At 40.0% G+C, this 17,693-nt stretch overlaps 2 protein-coding genes across 2 annotated transcripts; both read left to right on the forward strand.

Moving 5' to 3' along the window:
* Positions 1-2,640: 2,640 nt before the first annotated feature.
* On the forward strand, positions 2,641-3,604 carry LOC110332635 (keratin-associated protein 9-1-like). The gene has a single exon (XM_021213933.1). The coding sequence runs from the start codon at positions 2,688-2,690 to the stop codon at positions 3,225-3,227; it is 540 nt and encodes a 179-aa protein (XP_021069592.1). The 5' UTR covers positions 2,641-2,687; the 3' UTR covers positions 3,228-3,604.
* A 4,881-nt stretch (positions 3,605-8,485) lies between these two features.
* On the forward strand, positions 8,486-9,387 carry LOC110332779 (keratin-associated protein 9-1-like). Its single transcript, XM_021214129.1, has one exon. The coding sequence runs from the start codon at positions 8,511-8,513 to the stop codon at positions 8,976-8,978; it is 468 nt and encodes a 155-aa protein (XP_021069788.1). The 5' UTR covers positions 8,486-8,510; the 3' UTR covers positions 8,979-9,387.
* Positions 9,388-17,693: the final 8,306 nt, after the last annotated feature.

Here is a 17,693-nt window from a genome sequence, read left to right on the forward strand (position 1 = left end):
CTCAATTAAAGTGTTGTACACTCTACTAATCCTGAAGTCATCGGTTCTTTCAAGTTGTCCTTGCACAATCGGGCTTTACTCCTACCTACACTGCTGCTGAGTTCAACTTTCCAAGGATAATCTAACCTATTGGCTTTCTATCTTCAGGCACCTGAGCCCACAGCCCCAGTGCTGAGGTTTCTGATGGATGATAGGAAAGTTGTGCCACTGGGTGAGAATGCACTTGACCCTGAGAAATGATTCTTTGAGACAGAGTTCTCTTTCAGACCTATCACCTGCCTAGCCATCAACACAGACAGCCTGAGACCATGCAAAAGCAGGTTTTATGCTGACCTGCTCTTCACCCACAGATTCATTACCATCTCATTGGAATACATTCCTTTAGTGCAATCTTCCCAATTGTGTGTGTGTGTGTGTGTGTGTGTGTGTGTGTGTGTGACCTATATGAGATTTAAATGGCAAAATCAAGAGAAAAGGTAATCCAATCACTAAATAGTCATATTAGTTGAAGACATTTTTAAAAGCTACAAATGATTAAAAGAATACATGAAAAAAATTGTTAAATACCATTAGTCATCAGACAATACAAACCAAAAGCTCCTTGAAATTCTGTATCATTTCTGTCAAGAACAGCTGTCATTAAAAAAGTCAATAATAACAAATATTGTTGAGGAAACAGGGAGAAAGGAGACCTTTACGTATGTTGATGGTAATGTAAATTGGTACAGGCTGCTTGGAAAGTAGCTTCTAGGACTTTTCAAAAAAAACCAAAATTAGAACTACCATATGACCCACAGAAACTACCGTGAAGTACATACAAGAAAGAAGCATGCGTGTCACTGGATGAGGCAGACATAAAAAAATGGTATATATAAAGAAGGAAAAGAAAATGGGTGAAATTTGGAGATCTTATTCAGTGAATGAAGTAAGTTGGATTCAAAAAGCAAAATATTATGTTTCCCTAATGTAAGGATGGGTGGGTACATAAAAGGACAATAAGACTATTGGGGAAGAGAAAATGATTCAGAAGGCAGCCACTGGGACCATAAGACATGGAGGGGATAAGTGAATTGATGAAACTATGTTATATGCATACATGAAAATGCCATGAAAGGCACTATTTTGTAAAAACTAATGCATGCCAATACAAATTAATCATTTTCTATATGTCATAAGGAACAAAACATTTTAAATCAAAACCCATGTACTGAAATCAAAAAGAAAATATCCAAAAACAAACTTAGTAAAAAAAAAAAGAGTTAGGCTCCTGCAAAGGAATGCACAAGCATTTCGTGAGAAACACGTGTCCAGGTTCCCAGTTCTGTACATTCAGCAGCAGCATCTAGAACACAAACTCTTGTAGCAGCATGGTTATGAATAGTTCCAAATTATTTTCTATAGAAAAGTTTCAGCCAATAAGCTGTGTTGAATCCGTCCAGTTGAAGAGTACACAGGAATCAGAGCAAGCAAACTTGGGGTCATGATGGTGAAGATTGTCACAGTCATTCCATGAACAGAGACAGAATAATTTGAATTGGCAATGAGGTTTAAAATGATGCCCAGGATTGGAAGACAGACCCTGGATGGCAACAGGAAACAGCCTTTAGGGATGGGTGGCAGAAAATGGTTTATAGGAACTGGGTTAATTTCTATTTCTTTATTATTGGCATGGCTGTGCTCAATCTTTATTCTCTCAAGTAAGAAATAAATAATGCACATGTTTTAGTACGAATAGTAGAAAAAGAGGGAGGCGCATCTTAATCCTCATGGACAAAATAGGTAATAAACTAAGTTCATATCAAATAATCATAATTTTTCCATTGAATAGAAAGAAAGGAAATAAAAAAAAACTGAAGGAGAAAGATGGGAAGAGAAGTAGAAAGCCTGGCAGAGGGAAGGAATATCAGGGAAAGATCTCCAGTCTAAGATTGCGACACTGCAGCCAGCCACTGTGCACTGGAGCCACCTGCTCACTGTGGTTTGTCTGGTTCTGAGGTTGAAAGGGCATCGTGCCCAGGACAGGCAGTCAGGAATGATGCTCAGCACACATCTGCTGGTGCCTCCTTGTTTCCAATGTGTTCTTTCTCTTTCTTTTTATTCCCACCTGGTTCTACACTGCTATGTAACACGTTATTCCAGACACCGCTATCACACAGCACCTTCACTGTGCCATAGACACACAGGTACATGAATTAATGCAGATATTCAAACCAGGGACAGTGGGGAATTGGGCTCCATGGGCAAATAGACAGGGAAATAGGTGATAAGTCCGTGACTGTGACTACAGCACACTCCTGTGCAGAGACATTTGTACTTCTAAGTACGAATACTAGGAGAAGGTAGCAAGAACACAGTAATCTTGACCTTCTCATACAGTCAGGAGCTAACAAAGACCCAGATGACCATCAGAGTTATAAGAAAGGTGGTGGGGTGAACCCCTGATTTGTTGGAAAAAACTTCAAGTAAGTTATCACCAGATAAGTAATGAATGCTTGCAAATGATTCAGAGCATTGGGTGAGAAATTCTTTCTTGATGAACACAAATTAAATATGGAAAATGATAAACAAGACCTTCTGATTGGTCCAAACCTTGGAGGCCTGTTGTATAAAAAGCCCTGACTGGAAGAACTTGCTACATTGTAGAAGACTCACCTGGGAACAGAATATCACTCTCCACTCCTGACACCATGACCCACACCTGTCAGCCATGCTGCTGCAAGACCACCTGCTGCAGGACCACCAGCAGCTCTGAATCCAGCCCTGAATCCAGCTGCCCTGTGTTCATCTGCTGTGCCCCGAGTTGCTGCAGCACACCCTGCTGTTGCAAGTCTATCTGTTGCCACAGCACCAAGACTGTCAACAGCTGTTCCCAGCTGTGCTGTCCACCAACCTGCTGTGACACTGCCTCCTGTGACAGCAACTGTTGCAAGCCAACCTGTGTGACCATCTGCTGCAGCACACCTTGCTGCCAGCCCAGTTGCTGCATGCCCACCTGCTGCCAGCCTACCCTCTTCCAGCTCTGCTGCCAACCAACTTGCTGTGAAACCAGCTGCTGCAAGACCACCACCTTTAAACCCTCCTGTGTGATCATTGGCTGCAGCACACCCTGCTGCCAGCCCTGCTGTGTGTGCCCACCTGACGCTGATGACCAGCTCCCAAAGGAACACCTGCAAAGCCATGCTCCAGCAAGAGCTGCCATGCCCTGTGTGCACAAAGCCACCTCTTAACCTTTGCCTGGCCAACCTCATGTTCTCACCAGGGAGACCTGACAAATGTAGTCTTTCTTAAGAGATGAACTGCCTTGAGAAAGATGGAGTTCCTCACCCTCACCCTTTCATCTCCAGAGATTGTGGATCTTGTACCATCTTCACATGTGACTGGCATGAAGATCTGGTATCAGCTTAAGTTCTGAGGCAGGATCTTTACATCTCTTACCAAATAACTTATAAAAACACTTTTCCCCAAGAATAACTTTATTTAACCCATTACCTTCTCAACTGTATTTTCTTCTGCTTCTGAATTACCCAAGATTTTTGTGTGCCATTTTTTTTTCTTTTTGCTCACTAATGTCTTGTACCTAGAAGCAAATAATTTTAATAAACTCTGTGCTATAATCTGGTCTGTATTGTCTATTGTTATATTTTGGGTAGATCACATAATAAAAAATCTACACAACCAATAGATTTTCAGATGTTTCATATGGTACCCTTGTATCCATGACACTAAGCCCAGTGTTGAATATCAGATCCATGGAAGGTTTTTATCTGGCATAACTGAAGTTTAATACCAACTGATTGCTTTCTTCCTAGTTCTTCGAACTACAGCTGCCATAAACCAATGGTCTGCTCTCTCCTTTTCCATCTTTGGCTTTTATAAACATTGTTGATGTGGGATCCCATAGCAGTGGCCTCCTGCCATACTTTCTTTACCCATTTACTTGTTGATGGGCATCTCAGTTTCAACACATCCGTTGTTAATGGGACTGGCACAAATTTTCCAGTGTCAATATCCAACCATCTCATTGCTAGGAAATGGCTACCTATGAGATTATCATATTGAGTGAAACAAACAGAACTCAGAAAGACAAATTACCCACTAAGTGTGCAGACACTTCAAATCTTATGGACTGTCTGTAAGGACGGGGGCAACTGGTGTGACATGGAGGAACAAATGTCACCAGAGTACATGGCATACTTAAAAGAACTCTGTAGAGTCCCTCACTGTACTCAAAAAAATGGGCACAAGTAAAAATAAAAGTATACATTTAAAAGATCCTGATTTCTACTAACTTAAACATCCTAAGATATAGCTACTAAGTCATAATGACCTTTTATATTTCAGGGTGGGGTTGTTTTATTTTACCTTTTTAAAGAACTCCCTGCAGTGTTCTGCACCCCTATTGTTCTACTTCAAATCCTACTGTTGTATAAGAGTCTCTCTTTCTGGGCTAGAGAGATAGCTCTGTGGTTAAAAGCCTGTGTTGCTCTTGGGGTGGACCTGTGCTCAGTTCCCAGCATCCACATAGCAGCTCACAACCACCCATAATTCTAGTTCCAGGGTAGCTAATGCCTTCCTCTGACATCCCTGGACACCAGGCATGTATGTGCTATGCATATATTCATGCAGGCAAAACACTGGGGTCATCTTGTCATCTTGTATGTGTGTGGCATGTGTAGCCAACTAAGGTCATGTTGAGGCCTGTGACCTGTGTAGCTACTGAGGACCACGACTGGGTTAGTGGTCCTGATACAGCCGAGGGCTTTGTTGATGTCTGAGGCCCTTTGTTACCACTAAAGCTCATGGGCATGTCTGAGCTTACAGGCTGCTGCCTGAAGCCTTGTCAATGTCCATGGGTGTTGGAGAGCACCCCCCCCACTCTTTGCGGGTGCTCCCCATCTCCGGCAGCTGCACAGATCTCCTCAGTTCATAGCTTTTGGCTTGGATACAGGAAGAGAAAGATGCATCCTTCCTGTCTGGCTGTTAGGACTTTTACCATGTTGCAGTCGGTGTATGGACTTACCCATGAAATGGACTTTGTTTGGGGTTTTATGGGTTTGTTTTGTTGGTTTGGTTTATTGTAGAGGAAGAAGTAATGTAGGGGTGGGGATGGCATGAGAAAACTGGAAAGCGAATGCAATTGGGGTGCATCATGTGAGATTTCAAAGTAATCAACAAAAGTACATTCAAAATATTTTTAAAAGAAATGATGTATTATGGGACTATGTGTATAGCAAAAGAAAAAGCAAAAAGAATGGGGTGTTAATCAGCTATTTAAAAGAATGACATCATAAAAATTGCAGGCAAATGGATGGAACTAGAAAAGATCATCCTAAATGAGGTTACCCAAATACAGAAAGACAAACATGGTATGTACTCACTTATAAGTGGATATTAGCCATAAGATAAAGGATAACTATGCTACCATCCCAAAACCCAAAGAGCTAAGTGACATGAAGGGCTCAGGGGTGGGCTCCCTCTCATGCCATGGGTTTCAAGCTGGACAAGTTATTGGTTGGCCATTCCCTCAATTTCTGCTCCATCTCTACCCCTGAACATCAGTAGGCAGGACAAATTGTTGGTTGAAAGTTTTGCGGCTGGGTTTGTATTCTAATCCCTCCATTTGAACTCTTGCTTGATTACAGGAGATGCTCCATATTTTTAAAGGATATACGATCATACTGTGAGCCCCAAGATTGGGAAGTAGAAAAACTTTGCTGTGGTATGTTAGAGATGGGTACTCCAACGTTGCAAAGTTGTCAGAAAGTTAGCAGTTTCTGCCGTGTCTACAGTTTTGAAAGCAGATTATTCTGCACTTTCTGTTTATTCAGGTAATACTTATCCTTCTCAGGTCTCTGATGGGGTTGAAGACTAGATGGTGACAGTCTCACAGTTAAGAGTAAGTGGGTTAGGATTTAAGAAAATGTTTTAAGGTAGAGAAAGATGCTTTGAGGTTGATAAATGCAAATTATGATAGAAAGTGACTTAGATACAGACCTGAAACTCAGCAAGATAGGATAGATGGTAAAGTACGTTCTCCAAGGTTGCCAAATACAAATGGACTGGACATTGTTAACGTGATTCTTCCCAGATAGTATAGAGTTTATTAATGTTAGAGAAAGAATTTTTTTTATTTTAGACAAAAAGGGAAATATTGCAGGATATTTGATCATATCATAAACCCCAAGATTGTAGGGGAAACTGGATAAATCTTGGTGGGTTGTTGCTCAGCCCCAGCATACAGCTTTAATCCAAGAGCTAAATGAAGTCTACCCTAAGTCAAGAGGCAGAGCAAGGAACCAGCTGACAGGGAGTGAACAGAAGTGAACAGAAAGGAGGGACACTGGGTAGGAAGGCATTTAAGACAGTGTGGAGAAGGAGGATGACCTTATTCCTTCTAGGACATTAGTGAAGGAAGAAGGTCAGTTTTCACCCCAGCATCTGGATCCCGAGTTTTCACTGGTAAAATCAGACTACTGGATTTTTGTTTAAAAAAAAAAAAAAAAACATATCCCCCACTGCTAGGAGTCTTAGTAGGATCACTCTCAGAGATTTCTGAGAATTTGGTGTGGATATTCAGCAATAATATTTAAAAACAGAAACACTCTCAGCAGCATGGCCTTTGAATAGTCCCAAACTGTAAACAACCTGTTTTCTCAAAAACAAACAAAGCACGCCAACTGATGAGCTATGTCAAATTCATTCAGTGGAAGATTGCATAGAAATGAGAGGGAACTGGTGGTCACAAGGGTGGAGACAATCCCAACTATCCTATTAGCAAAGATGCAGACTAATTTTGATTGGCAAATATGTTAAAAGTGATGCCAAATTGGAAGAGAGACCCTGTATGGCAAACAGTTTGTTGGAATGGGTGACAAGAGACGACTTGTAAGGACCAGTGATGATTTCTGTTTCTTAAATAATGGTATGGTTGTGTTTGCCTTTATTCCTTTAAATGGGAAATTAACCAACCCCCTATATCTTTTGTAGCATGAATAGTAGACTGAGAGAACAACAGAAAATGAGAGAGAGGAGAAAGGGAAAAATGTGTTCATCTTAGTCCTTACAGATAAAGAAGGTAATAAATTAGGTATGTCTCAATAATCATGATTCTCTCATTGAATAGAAGGAAAGAAAATAAAACTGTGAAGTGAAGAAGAAAGATCAGACAGAGAGATGGGAATACACATAAAGAGAGTTGGGCAGAATGAAAATAAGGGAAAAGATCACCACCAGTCCAAGATCCCTGATGCTGCCTCCTGCCAGGTGTGCACTGGAGTCACCTGCTGACCCTGGTTCGTCTGGATCTGAAGCTAAAAGTGCTTCCTCCCCATGACGTCCTCAGTATAGTGGAGATTTTGGAGATCCCACTTGAGATTTAATAATAAAGACACAGAGATGAGATATCTATATAGTTTTAGGCTGTGAGCCTTTTGCTGGGGCCATAACTCGGCTAGATTCTAACTTAACCTGACTTCTCTGTCATTGCCTCCCTCCAGGTGGCTCTTTCTGTTCTACCTTCCTGTCCTGTCCCAGGCCTTCATTCTCTCTCTCTCCCTCTCTCTCAACCCTGACTTGCTGCTGGTCATTCCTGCGGGCCCCAGCTCCAAGCTTCTAACCCTTTATAATGCAAAGTCACACTCCTTACACCATCCTTTGGCTTTGGGGGCTTTGTGACCTCAGCACAGCAGCTTGTCTCTGTTTTATAGGCATTTGAAGAAGCTACATTTACATATCCTGCTAGCCTGGTGCTGCCCAGCTCTAATAGACAATTCAGGTCACTAGTACACACTTTTCATAGCCAGAAACCACATATTTGTGGGTCATCCCACCCCTCCAGGAGTAGACAGAAAGTCAGGACTGATGGTCACCCACATATCCTCCGATGCCCCCTTACTCCTAATGTGCTGGGTGGGGGGGGGGTTCATTTGTTTTGTTTTCATACCTACCAGACCTTGTTTACTTTGCTATGAAACACGTTGTTCCAGAAAGCCTATCTCATAGCACCTTTACTATGTGTCAGATACACAGGTACAAAAATTTATGTAGAGTCTGACAACTAAGACAGTTTGGAATTGGACCTGTGGACAGACGGGGAAATCAGTGTTGGGTTCGTGATTTTGAATACACCACACTCATTCCCCAGAAACATTTATACATCTAAGTAGAGATACAAGAACACAGTAATCTTGACATTGCCACACAGTCAGGAGCTAACAAAGGCCCAGATGACCATCAAAGTTACAACAAAGCTGATGGGATGAACCCCTGATTTATTGGGAAAACTTCAAGTAAGTTATCACCAAGTAAGTAATGAATGCTTGCAAATGATTCAGAACGTTGGGTGAGTTCTTCCTTGATGAACACAAATTAAATATGGAAAATGATAAACAAGACCTTCTGATTGGTCCAAACCTTGGAGGCCTGTTGTATAAAAAGCCCTGACTGGAAGAACTTGCTACATTGTAGAAGACTCACCTGGGAACAGAATATCACTCTCCACTCCTGACACCATGACCCACACCTGTCAGCCATGCTGCTGCAAGACCACCTCCTGTAGGACCACCAGCTCTGAATCCAGCCCTGAATCCAGCTGCCCTGTGTTCATCTGCTGTGTCCCGAGTTGCTGCAGCACACCCTGTTGTTGCAAGTCTATCTGCTGCCACAGCACCAAGACTGTCAACAGCTGTTCCCAGCTGTGCTGTCCACCAACCTGCTGTGACACTGCCTCCTGTGACAGCAACTGTTGCAAGCCAACCTGTGTGACCATCTGCTGCCTGCCCATCTGTTGCCAGCCTAGCCTCTCCCAGCTCTGCTGCCAACCAACTTGCTGTGAAACCAGCTGCTGCAAGACCACCACCTTTAAACCCTCCTGTGTGATCATTGGCTGCAGCACACCCTGCTGCCAGCCCTGCTGTGTGTGCCCACCTGACGCTGATGACCAGCTCCCAAAAAATGCCTGCAAAGCCATGCTCCTGTGAGAGTGGCATGCCCTGTGTGCTCAAAGCCACCTCTTAACTATTGCTGGCCAACTTCAGGTTCTCACCAGGGGACCTGACAAATGTACAGTCTGACTTAAGAGATGGAACGATTAGTGGAAGGATGGAGTCTCCTCATCTCCACAGATTATGAATCTTGTCCTGTCATCATGGCTGCCTGTTGTGAAGGTCTGGCGTCAGTTTCAGGTTGGAGCCATGCTCTTTATATTTCTCAACAAACAACTTACAAAAACACTTCCCTATAAGAATAACTTTATTTAAACTGTTATCTTCTCAACTGTATTTTCTTCTGAGTCACTCCAGATTTTTATGTACCATTTTCTTCTTCCTGCTCACTTATGAGCTGTGTACTTAGCAGCAAGTAATTTTAATAAACTCTGTGCTCTCATTCGTTCCATTTTATCTGTCATTGTATTTTTGTAAATCACTTAATGAAGAATCTATATAAGCAATAGATTTTTAAGTGTTTAATGTGGTGCCTTCATATCATTGATACTAAGAACAGTGTTGAACATCAGATCCATGGGAGGATTTTATCTGATATAACTAAAGTTTAATACGTACTAATTGCTATCCTTCTGGTTCCTCCAATCTCAGGTCCCATAAACCAATGGTCTGTTCTCTCTTTTTCTGCCTTTGGCTATTAAAAATATCACTGGTGTGGGATCATATAGCAGTAGCCTCCTGACATACTTTCTTTCTTTCTTTTTTTTTTTTTTTTTTCGAGACAGGGTTTCTCTGTATAGCCCTAGCTGTCCTGGAACTCACTTTGTAGGCCAGGCTAGCCTCAAACTCAGAAATCAACCTGCCTCTGCCTCCCGAGTGCTGGGATTAAAGGCGTGCGCCACCACGCCCGGCTCCTGACATACTTTCTTTATACATTTACTTCTTGATGGGCATCTAGGTTTCAACACATCTTATCTATTGCTAATGGGATTAGCATAAGCTTACAGGTGTCTATATTCGTTTAATATTCTGATTTTAATTGTATCATTTCCTAAGAAATGGCTACATATAAGATTATCATATTGGGTGAAACAAACCAAACTCAGAAACACAAGTTATCAACCAAGTTTTCTCATGTGTAAATCCAAGGTTTTATATAAAAACTTCAAATCCTATGGGTTGTCTGTGAAAAAGAGGGCAATTAGTGGAACATGGAGGAGCAAATTTCATCAGAGTATGTGAGTACATGCTATCCTTAAAAGGACCCTAAAGAGTCCCTCACTACACTCAATAAATGGACACAAGTGAAAATAAAAATTGAAATAGAAAAGACTCTGATTTCAATTAACTTAAAAAATATCCTGAGACACAGCAACTTGTTGCATGAAAAACTAAAAAAGCATCTCACACTATCACTGGCTAGGCACCAGAGGCCTCAGACTGTCTCTACTTGAAACAACAGCATCCGGTTTCCTAAATTCTGCCTGCCTCCTTTGTCCCACAGTCAGAAAAGGAAGTTCCTTTCTCCTGTCTCCCCTCTTCCTCTTCCTGACCTGGAAGTCCCACATACTCGCTCAGTGATTGGTCCCTTGAAATCTTTATTCATTAGGGGAAGGTTCTGCCATAGGAACTGAATCATAAAGTACCATTATTTTTATTTATGTTTTGAAGAGTCTTTGTGGTATTCTTTATACCTATGGTTCTACTTCATATTCCCACTGCTATGTAAGAGTCCCAGTTTCTGGTGCTAAAGAGAAGGCTCAATGTTTAAAAGCACATGGCACTCTTAAGGAGGACCTGTGTTTAGTTCCCAATATCCACATATCAGCTTCCAACCACTTATAACTCTAGTTTCAGGCCATCTAATACTATATTTTGACCTACATGGGCATAAAGTATACATGCTGGCAAAACATGGGGAGCTGTCTTTGTGAATGTAGATCCCTTAATGAAACACAGGAAAATATAATCAAACAGGTGAAAGAAATGAATAAAATTGATCTAGACCTGAAAATGGAAATAGAAGCAATTAAAAAAGAAGAAGAACAAAATAGAAAAAATAGAAACTGAGGGAATCCTAGAGATGAAAAATCCAGGTAAGTGAACAAGAACTACAAAAACAAGCATCACCAACAAAAATCAAGAGATGTACTAGAGAATCTTAGGCATAGAAGATATTGATAAATTGGTCAAAGAAAACGATACGTCTAAAATGTTCTTGTCACAAAACACTCACAAAATCTTTGACACCATAAAAGAACCAAACTTAAGAATAATAGGACTAGAAGAAGATTCCCAGCTCAAAGGCCCAGAAAATTTTTTCTACAAAATCACAAAAATATTTTCCTGCCCTAAATAAAGAAATGCCTATAAACATACAAGAAGCTTACAGAATACCAAATATATTGGATCAGAAAAGAAAACCTCCTCACTATATAATAATCAAAATACTAAATGTGTAGAACAAAAAAAGAATATTAAAAGCTGCAAAATAACAGGACACATGAAGGTAAATGCATTAAAATTACACCTGACTTCTCAACAAAGACTTTAAAAGCCAGAGGGACCTAGGCAGATGTCTTGCAAACTCTAAGAGACCACAGATGTAAGCCCAGGCTACTCTGCCCAGCAAAATTTTCAATCACATAGAAGGAGAAAAGAGATACTTTACAACAAAACCAAATTTAGACACATTTATCCATAAATCTAGTTCTACAGAAGATAGTAAAAGAAAAACTCCAACCCATGGAGGTTAACTACACTCAAGAAAACACAGGAAATAAATGAATTCCCACTAGCAAAACAAAACAACAAAAGAGGGAGGAATACACACACACACCTATAACAACATCAAAATAGCAGAAATTAGCAATCATTGGTCATTAATATCGCTCAACATCAATGTTCTTAATTCTACACTGAAAAAGACACAGGTTAACAAAATGGATGAAAATAACATGTTCCATCATTCTGCTGCATACAAGAAACATACTTACATATCAAAGATAGACATTGCCTCAGCACAAAGGGCTGGAAAATAATTTCCAAGAAAACGGACACAAGACACAAAATGATGCAACCATTCTAATCTAACAACATAGACTTTCAGCCAAAATTAATCAAAAAAAGATAGAGAAGGACATTTCATATTTCACCAAAGAAAAAGTCCACCAAGGATACTTCTCAATCCTGTATATCTATGCCCCCAATGCAAGGGCAAGCACAATTGTAAAAGAAATGTTACTAAAGCTTAAATCATGCATCAATCCCCATACGTTAATAGTGAGAGACCCAACTCTCAACAGTGAACAGGTCGACCAGACAGAAACTAAACAGAGAAATAATGGAAGTAACAGACATTATGAATCAAGTAGACTCAATATATTTCTATATGATATTTCACCCAAACACAGAAGAATATACTTTCTTCTCAGCACCTTTAAGAACTTTTTCTAAAAATTGTTCATGTACTTGGCCATGAAACAAGTCTTAACAGGTACAGGAAATTGGAAATAACACCTGTACTTTCTCAGATAACTACAGATTAAAGCTGAACTTTAACAAAAACAGAAACAAAGGAAAAGCCTATACACTCATGGAAAATGAACAACTCTCTTCTCAATGACCACTCAATCTAGGAAGAAATAAAAAAAAAAACCTCCCTAAAATTTAAGGAAAATGAATATGAATACACAACATACCCAAACTTATGGGGCAGAATAAAAATAGTGTTAAAAGGAAAGTTAATAAAAGAAAAAAACATTACTAAGATCTTGTACTAGTGACTTAACAACACACCTGAAAACCTAGGGAAAAAAAGAAAGCAAACACCCAAGAGACTAGACAGTAAAAAATAGTCAAACTCAAGGCTGAAATCAATACAATAGAAACAAAGGGAACAATAAAAAAATTCACGGAAATAAAGAGTCAGTTCTATGGGAAAAATCAACAAGTTGTATGAACACTTAGACAAACTAACTAAAAGGCATTGAAAGAATATCAAAATTTACAAAATCAAAAATGAAAAGAGGGACATAAAAACAGACACAGAGGGAATTCAAAGAACCATCAGGTCTCACTTCAAAAACCTGTACTCCACAACATTGGAAAAAATCTCAAAATGGAGAATTTTCTTGATAAATTCCACTAACAAAGTAAAATCAAGATCAGAAGAACAATCTAAACAGCTCTATAAGCCCTACGAAAATAGAAGCCGCCATTAAAATACCCCAACCAAGAAAAGCTCAGAGCCAGATTGCTTTAGTGCAGAATTCTTTCAAAAAAGAAATCAGACTTTCAAAGAAGAGCTAGTACCAATACTCCTCAAATTATTCTACAAATGGAAACAGAAGGAACATTGTCAAATTTATTTCATGTGGCCACAATCATCTGATGTCTGAACTACAGAAAGACTCAATAAAGAAAGACAGTTTTAAACCAATTTCCCTCATGAACCTTGAAGTAAAAATATTCAATAAAATACAAGTCAAATTGAAAAATACAGCAAAAAGATCATTCACCACGATCAACAAGGCTTCATCCAAGAGATACAGGAATGTTTCAACATAAGAAAACATATCAATCCAATCCACCATATAAACAAACAATTCTTTAAAAATGTCACAATAATCTCATTAGATGCGGGAAAAGCCTTTGACAAAATCCAACACCCTTTCATGGTAAAAGGGACATACTTAAACATACTAAAAGAAATGTAAACCAAGCAGCCAGCATCAAAGTAAGTGGAGAGAAACTTAAAGTAATTCCACTAAAACCAGGGACAGGATAAGGCTTTCCACTCTCTCCAAATCTATTCAATGTGGTACTTGATATTTTAGCTAGAGCATTAAGAAAACTAGAGGAGATCAGTGGGCTACAAATTGGAAAGGAAGATGTCAAAGTATCAACATTTGTAGATTATATGATAATATACATAAGTGACCCAAAAAATTCTACCAGAGAACTCTTATAGCTGATAAAACACCTTAAGCAAAGTAGCTGGATATGCAATTCACTTAAAAAATTCAGTAGCCCTCCTATATACAAATGATAAATGGGCTGAGAAGGAAATTCTGGAAACAACACCCTTCACAATAGCCAAAAAAAGATAAAATATTTTGGGGTAACTCTAACTAAGAAAGTGACAAAAACTTCAAATCTTCGAAGAAAGAAGTTGAAAAAGATGTCAAAAGATGGAAAGATCTTCAATGCTCATAAATTTTGTGGGATTAACGTAGTAAAAATGGCCATCTTACCAAAAGGAATCTATAGATTCAAGGCAATTCACATCAATATTCCAACACAATTCTTTACACACCTTTAAAGAACAACACTCAACTTCATGTGGAAAAGAAAAATACCCAAGATAGCTAAAACAATCCTGCACAATAAAGGAACTTCTGAAGGTAGTACCATATCTGATATAAAGCTGTATGACAGAGAAATAAGTAAAAATCTCATGGTACTGGCATTATAACAGACAGGTTAATCAATGGAATTGAATTGAAGCCAAGAAGTAAATACACACACACACACACACACACACACACACACACACACATACACACACACACACTCACACACACACACACCAATGGACACCTGGTTTTTTATAAAGAAGCCAAAATTATACAATGGAAAAAAAGACAGCATCTTCAACAGATAATAAAAGACTACAAATACATTCATATCTGCCAATCTTCACAAAACTGAAGTCTAAGTGGATCAAAAATCTCAACTTAAAACCAGATACACTAAACCTGATAGAAGAGAAAGTGGGGAATAACCTTGAATGCATTGATACAGGCGACAACAGAACCCCAACAGCTCAGGCACTAAGATCAACAATAAATGGGACCTCATGAAATGGAAAAGCTCCTGAAAGGCAAAGAACATCATAGAAAGGACAAAATGGCAGCCTACAGAATGGGAAAGGGTCTTCACCCATATCTCACAGAGAACTGCTATACAAAATGCATAAAGAATTCAAGAAACTAGACATCAATAAATCAAACAACCCAATTTGAAAATGGGGTACAAATCTAACAGAGAATTCCCAACAGAGAAATTTCTAATGTCAAAGAAGCACTTAAGAGATTTCTCATCATCCTTAGTCATCAGGGAAATGCAAATCAAAATGACTCTGAGATTCTATCTTACACTGGTCAGAATGGCTAAGATCAAAAACTCAAGCTACAGCTCATGCTGATGAGGATGTGGAGCAAGGGGGAACAGTCTTCCATTGCTGATGGAAATGTAAACTTGTACAGCCACTTTGGAAATCAATTTTGTGGTTTCTCAGAAAATTAGGAATAGATCTACTTCAAGACCCAGCTGTACTACTCCTGGGCATATACCCAAAGGATGCTCTACCACACCACAAGGATACTTGCTTGATTATGTCCATAGCATCTTTATTCATAAAAGCCAGAAACTAGAAATAATCTAGCTGCCCCTTACTTGAAGAATAGATAAGGAAAATATGGTATATTTACACAGTGGGGTATTGCTCAGCTATTAACAACAAGAACATCATGAATTTTATAGTCAAATGGATGGAATTAGAAAAAATCATCCCTAAATGAGGTAACCAAGTCAAAGGGACAAATATGTGTGAACTCAGTTATAAGTGAATATTAGACAAAAAATAAAGGATAACCATGTTAAAAATCCACAGACCAAAAAAAAACCCAAAGTAACAAGGAAGGTTCAAGGGGTTGGGGTGGGGAGATTACATGAATCTCATTGAGAAGTAGAAATAGAATAGAGATCCTAGGTCAATGGCAGTAGTGAACTAGAACAGGTTGGGAGGAGGGAATGGGAACAGGAGGAATCAGGTAGGGAGAGGAAGGAAGGAGAGAGTATTGGGTGGGCCAATTGGAATACTGTGGGTGGAGGATCAATGAGGGTAACCCTAGCTAAGGCTCCTAGCAATCAAGGATATGGAGCCTGAACCAGCCATCTCCTGTAACCAGGCAAGACTTCCAATGGAGGCACTGGAACACAAACCCAACCACAAAACCTTCAACCTACAGTCTGTCATGCCTACACGATGTTCAGAGATAGAGCTTAAATTGAGGGAATGGCCAACCAATGACTGGTCCAGCTTGAGACCCATGCCATGAGGGGGAGCTTGCCCCTGACATTATGAATAGTATGGGTAGTTGTAGAGAGAAACCTAGCATTCAATTATCAGAGGCTTCACCCGATGGAAACTGATTCAGAGACCCACACCCAAACATTAGGCAGAGCTTGGGCAATCCTATGGACTAGGAGAAGGAAGGATTGTAGGAGCCATAAGGGTCAAGGGAACCACAGACCTACAGAATCAATGAACCTGGGACAATAGGGGCTCAAAGATAATGAACTGCAACAAGAGGACATGGATTGTCTTGACCTAGGACCTCTGTACATATGCAACCGTTGAGTAGCTTGGTCTCCATGGGAGGCTCCTAACAGCAGGAGCAGGGGCTGTCTGTTGCCTGCCTTTGAGACACTTTCCCCCTAGTAGACTGCTTCATTTATCCTCAATAGGAGAAGATGCTCCTGAATTCACTGCAACCTGACATGACAAGGCTGTTTGATATCCATGGAAGGCCTCCCATTTCTGAAGGGAAAGGGAGACAAGCAGATGGTGAGAAGAAGAGAAAGGGAGGTCAGAGCGGGGAGGAGACTGTTAGGAGAGGAGGGAGAGGGAACTGAAATTAGCAAGTAAAGGAAACAAATATATTAATGAATTAAAATAGAAAAAGGAAAATATTCCAATATCTACCTAATATGATCCTATGCTTAGACCCTAAAAGTTCCATAAAAATCTCTTAAAACTGGCTAAAGGAGTAACTTAGCTGTGAGGAGCACCTGCTTCTTCCAGAGGACCTGAGTTCAGGGACCTCATGCTCTCTTCTGGCCTCACTTTTCCCCTGTACACACACTGTGCATACAAACTTATACAAGTGCACACACAGAGACATATATAATAACCAAATTAATTTTTTAAAGCTCTTGAAACTGATGAAGAACTATGCCACAGTGGAAAGATAAAAGTGAACAATCAACAGTGTAAGTGGATACAGGACACACAGAGGCAGAGTGCAAGGCCAGCCTTGACATTTATCAGAAGGGTTGGCATGAACTTGGGGGTGCTTGTGTTCCCCAAAAATTCTTATTTCTGTTATCTTACAAAATATTCTGAAGTGCAGATTCTGCCTCACATATATTTTTCTCCTTTTGATTGTTTCCATAATTATTTACATAAGTACTTGTCTTAGTCAGGGTTTCTATTCCTGCACAAAACATCATGACCAAGAAGCAAGTTGGGGAGGAAATGGTTTATTCAGCTTACACTTTCCACATTGTTGTTCATCACCAAAGGACATCAGGACTGGAACTCAAGCAGGTCAGGAAGCAGGAGCTGATGCAGAGGTCATGGAGGGATGTTACTAGCTTGCTTCCCCTGGCTTTCTCAGCTTGTGTTCTTATAGAATCCAAGACTACCAGCCCAGGGATGGTCCCACCCACAAGGGGCCCTCCCCCACTTGATCACTAATTGAGAAAATGCCTTACAGCTGGATCTCATGGAGGCATTTCCTCACCTGAAGCTCCTTTTTCTGTGATAACTCCTTGTGTCAAGTTGACACAAAACCAGCCAGTACAGTACTGCAACATTTCACGTAGCTACAAAAAATAACTTTATTCGCCTCCTTGTTAACACCTTTATTCTTATTTTACTGATATTAGGAATAAACTGTCAAT

Source organism: Mus pahari, chromosome 14, assembly GCF_900095145.1.
Source record: "Mus pahari chromosome 14, PAHARI_EIJ_v1.1, whole genome shotgun sequence".
Lineage (NCBI taxonomy): Eukaryota > Metazoa > Chordata > Mammalia > Rodentia > Muridae > Mus > Mus pahari.

Bases quoted from the DNA above. Each gene is read 5' to 3' on its own strand.
- LOC110332635 (XM_021213933.1), top strand. From the start codon at position 2,688: ATGACCCACACCTGTCAGCCATGCTGCTGCAAGACCACCTGCTGCAGG.
- LOC110332779 (XM_021214129.1), top strand. From the start codon at position 8,511: ATGACCCACACCTGTCAGCCATGCTGCTGCAAGACCACCTCCTGTAGG.